Here is a 4,440-nt window from a genome sequence, read left to right as displayed (position 1 = left end):
ACAGTAACTTGCAAAAAGCCCTAGCTAAAGTCATTTTCTCAGTTCTGCACTCTGCGTAGTTTATTTTAGAGACGGCCCCTAAATACGCGAATATCGAACGTCCAACGTCAAACCAACTTCGTGTAAAGTAGCCTATTCACTTTTTCCCTGTTGAGAGAGACTTTACAACAATTATCTATATGAGGTGTTTAAGTGGGTGGCCACTCGTCCAATTTATCCTCCCTTTAGCTTTTTTGCTCGCATTTTGGACAGACGCAATGACTGGATTCCATTTGACTGTGAGTGAAAAATTAGGAAGTGGACGCTTTTGCAATTAGCTTGACGAAGATTTTACACGAATAATTCCACGGATAATAATAATAATAAGATAATAAGAAATGATAAGAAATAATAAATCTCATATGTATTAAAGAAAACGTCAAAGATAAAGCATTTGTTGAGATTGCGCGTGCTCTGTTGTACTCGCGCACGCGACTTCACGTGCGCTGTGCCAATGAGCGATTCAATTTTTAGTTGCTATAGCGACGTATTGTTTGAATTCTGAATGCACATATCAACAATTTCACTGATCGAAATCTGTTGGTTGGCAAACGAGAGGCGAATTGAGAGACTTTTACAGAGCATTTTGAAGCTATTCGGAGGATTGAGAGCAGACTTTGAGACATTGAGAATTCCATCACAGAGTTTTACTTTTGAGTTCATATATCTTATTTTAAAATATTCAAAACTTTTATTTGATTTGTTCTTTTCTGATTTTAGAAGGGGGTTCGGGTTTTTATTTATTTTTTAATTTTATACTTTCTTTTTCTTTCTTTTCTTTTCTTTTTCTTTCTTTTTTTTGGAGGAGGAGTAGTATTTCTGGAGAGATTTGTGTTCTCTTTTTTGTATTGTTTTTATTGCAGGTTGGACTTGGAGGAGGATATCGATGGCTCACAATCACATTGGTGAAAGAGGAGGTGAGTCTTTATTTATTTATTTATTTATTTATTTATTTATTTATTTTGGTATATGTTTTGGTATGATGTTGTACAATGGGGTTCGTGAATCTGAAAAAAAATTCAAGGCCCTGGAAATTTTTTGAAAACAAACATAGCTGCTAATAGATACAAGTCCTTGAAAGTGCTTGAATTTATTTTTTCCAAGAAGTTTTCTGGAAAAAAATTCCATATTATTCCCTCCAGTCTGCTGTGTTATTTCGCCAACACTTCGTTCGTGTCCTCTGCACACTAGCTTGCTTGATTTACGTTAGTTATGGGAATTTACACGTTATGTTAAAGGAGTAGTTCACTTTAAAATGAAAGTAAGCCCCTAATTTACTTTATTTATTTAATTTAAGCCATCCTAGCCTTTATATAGGGAGCTATACAGTTGATTACACGACATTACAAAAAATGCCCAAAAATATGCCTCCAAATAGCACTTTTCTGACTTCAAAAAATGGATTTTAAAGGCCTCCACTCTATTTTAATGTGAAATACTGCATTTATTGAAAAAAAAAATTTGTTCAAATGGAAAAAAATTGCTGAATATTTCATAGAATCAAAATCCCTTCAAAATTATTGAATAATATAATCAAAACAATATTATTGAACAAAAACATAATTGTTTTCCTGGAAAAAAGAAGCCTACAGTTCAAGGCTTCGGTCACTTGTTTTGACTGCGATGGAGACAAGTGTGACCACTAAAAGAAGAGGTCTTTGAATTTGAGGGTATTGACTTGGAAAGTCCTTAAAAGGTCCTTGAATTTCAGGTTAACCGAGGTGTGGAAAACCCTGGAAGAAACTTATGCTAGATAACTAATTTGATCCCTAAATTTTCCCAGCTAGTGATCACATGTTCGATGCCTTGCATGTGAAATAAAGTTTTCTATTTGAGTAACGTTAACTAGTAACAATTATTAAGTGACCACTGGCATTAAATATTGATTATTATTGAAACATTACCATGTGATGTTTGAAATATTCCAGCCTCAGGCCGATCCAGATCCAGAAGAGCTGCGTCCACTCAGACGGCTGGTCAGGAGAGATTGGGTTCTGTGGATCGGGAACCGCTGCCAGACCCGACGACGCAGGCGGTGAGCCAGGAGCTTCCTGGATATTTGGCACCTCTGTCCTCTGTGTTTGCTGCTTCTGTTTCCACAGGTAAGGCCGACAGGAAGAGGAAGAGGCAGAGCGGCAGCCAGAGGAGCCAAGATGATGGACGTCCGTCCACTGCTAAACGCTCTCGCAGAGGTCAGAATAAGCTTTTATTAAAAAAAAAATTAAAAATGATGTCTCTGTTAATAGTTCAATGATTCGTCATTGAAAATAGAAAGTTGCAAATAACAAAGTAATAATTTGAACATTACCGTGTGATGTTTGAAATATTCCAGCTTCAGGCCGATCCAGATCCAGCGGAGCTGCGTCCACTCAGACGGCTGGCCAGGAGAGACTCGGTTCTGATGATCGCGTTCAGGAACCGCTGCCAGGCCCGACGACGCAGACGCTGAGCCAGAAGCTGCCTGGATATTTGGCACCTCTGTCCTCTGTGTTTGCTGTTTCTGTTTCCACAGGTAAGGCTGACAGGAAGAGGAAGAGGCAGAGCAGCAACCAGAGGAGCCAAGATGATGGACATCTGTCCACTGCTAAACGCTCTCGCAGAGGTCAGAATAAGCTTTTCATTTGAAAGTTATGGCTTCCATGATTTTTCATTAGAGACATGTGTTCTCTTAAGGACATTTCTTGTGATCATGTGTGTTACAGGAGGATATGCGAAGGGCCCATTGCTGGGACGAGGCGGATTCGGATCTGTGTATGCTGGGATCCGCAGGTCTGACAGACTGCCAGTAAGACATTTTCTTCCCTATCCCTCCTTTGTTCAGATAGCCTTTAGAAATGTTGATATCAGTAAATGTCTTCTGTCACAATTAGGCTGGTGTGATTTACTGTGGTTTATCCGTCTGCAGGTTGCCATCAAGTACGTCCCTAAAAACAGGACCCAAAGGAGGCTGAAAGTTGTAAGTTCCAGTGTGAATCTGTTGTTTCATCCGTTTCGTTCAGCCCTGGATATACATAACAGAGCCTTTGTCCCTGCAGGAAGGTCAGGGTCTGCTGCCGCTGGAGGTGGCATTGATGATCCGGGTCAATTCAGCACCCACCTGCCCCAATGTCCTGCAGCTTGTGGAGTGGTTTGAGAGTCGCAGTCACTACTCCATGATCCTGGAACGGCCAGTTCCCTGTCAAGATCTGCAGAGTTTCTGCAAGGAGAACGGCTGTGTGGATGAGAGCTTGGCCAAGAAAGTGCTGGTTCAGCTGATCACCGCTCTGAGACACTGCGAGAGCCGGGGAGTCCTGCACCGGGACGTCAAGCCAGGGAACCTGCTGATTTCCACAGCGTCCCATGACATCAAGCTGCTGGACTTTGGTTGTGGAGGCCTCCTAAAGGATTCGGCCTACACAAGCTTTGCAGGTTAGCTTTGCGTTACAGCAGGAAACGCTCTGTGGATGTTTACTGAACTTTTGATGATCAAACAAAGAGAATATGTTTGGACTCTAACCTTTTCAGTGTATGTTTCTGGTCTTCTTGGGTTTCTCAGGTACTCTTGAGTACGCTCCTCCTGAGTGGTTTGATCAGCACTGCTATCATGCAGGACCGGCCACTGTTTGGTCTGTGGGGATGACGCTCTACAACATCCTGTGCTTTCCCCTCAGAGCCGCACCGAGGGTCTTCAAGTTCTTCCCTAGCGGACTGTCTACAGGCAAGAGATAGCAAACATTCAGAAGTAGAAACCCAGGATAAGTTTGTTCTTTTGTGTTCCTAAAGACTGTGATGTGTTTAACAGAGTGCCGTCAGTTGATTAGCTGGTGTCTCAGTGATGCGGCAGAAGATCGTCCCAGTTTAGACGACATCGAGCGCCATCCTTGGTTGCGCTGAACAGGTGACATTACACTTATCTGAATCACAGCAGACATGGCTTGGATTGTATGGTTAGAACAGTGGTGGAATGTAACGAAGTACAAATACTTCGTTACTTTACTTAAGTACATTTTTCACGTATCTTTACTTTACTTAAGTACAATAAATAGTGCCTACTTTTTACTTTTACTTCGTTACATTTCGCAGCAATTATTATATTTTCTACTCCACTACATTTCTACAACTTCTGTTACATTTTCGTTACATTGTCTGATCAGTTTTTCCCCTGCCAAAACGTAATCTGACCATCCGTTCGTTGCACGTTTGTCTCACCAGTGACGTTTGGTTGCCATAGATACAGTATATCAACCCGGTCACACTAAATGCGTCTCGCACGCAGTGTGTTTATCATGCAACTCATACGCGAAAATTTGTTTTTACGTGCATAGGAAACACACCGTGTGTAATAAATGTTTGGTTCGGTTAGGATTATGGCAAGCCAAGAGGTTCAGAATTACACCATAAATTAATCTTGTTTACTGCCAA

The 4,440-nt window shown here is 41.2% G+C and overlaps 1 protein-coding gene across 2 annotated transcripts; it reads left to right on the top strand.

The window, feature by feature from the left end:
* The first annotated feature begins 532 nt into the window (after positions 1 to 532).
* LOC148977541 (5'-AMP-activated serine/threonine-protein kinase catalytic subunit alpha-like) lies at positions 533 to 3,816 on the top strand. 2 transcript variants are annotated; one of them, XM_089135204.1, is made up of 6 exons: positions 533 to 956; positions 1,968 to 2,231; positions 2,372 to 2,641; positions 2,742 to 2,995; positions 3,075 to 3,447; positions 3,575 to 3,816. In XM_089135204.1, the coding sequence occupies exons 1-6, from the start codon at positions 926 to 928 to the stop codon at positions 3,745 to 3,747; spliced, it is 1,365 nt and encodes a 454-aa protein (XP_088991330.1). In that variant the 5' UTR covers positions 533 to 925; the 3' UTR covers positions 3,748 to 3,816. The 2 variants fall into 2 exon arrangements, with proteins under 2 accessions (XP_088991330.1, XP_088991331.1); XM_089135205.1 differs by lacking the exon at positions 3,575 to 3,816 and having other exon boundaries at positions 2,742 to 2,824; positions 2,945 to 2,995; positions 3,075 to 3,452.
* The last annotated feature ends 624 nt before the right edge of the window (positions 3,817 to 4,440 follow it).

This window comes from Pimephales promelas, chromosome 9 (genome assembly GCF_988280905.1).
Source record: "Pimephales promelas chromosome 9, fPimPro1.hap1.1, whole genome shotgun sequence".
NCBI lineage: Eukaryota > Metazoa > Chordata > Actinopteri > Cypriniformes > Leuciscidae > Pimephales > Pimephales promelas.
This window is presented reverse-complemented; position numbering and strand designations above follow the sequence as displayed.

Excerpts from the sequence above, each read along its gene's own strand:
- LOC148977541 (XM_089135204.1), top strand. The coding sequence starts at position 926 with ATGGCTCACAATCACATTGGTGAAAGAGGAG. Across the intron at positions 2,996-3,074 it reads CCCAAAGGAGGCTGAAAGTT|GAAGGTCAGGGTCTGCTGCC; the intron begins GTAAGTTCCAGT and ends TTGTCCCTGCAG. Across the intron at positions 3,448-3,574 it reads GGCCTACACAAGCTTTGCAG|GTACTCTTGAGTACGCTCCT; the intron begins GTTAGCTTTGCG and ends TGGGTTTCTCAG.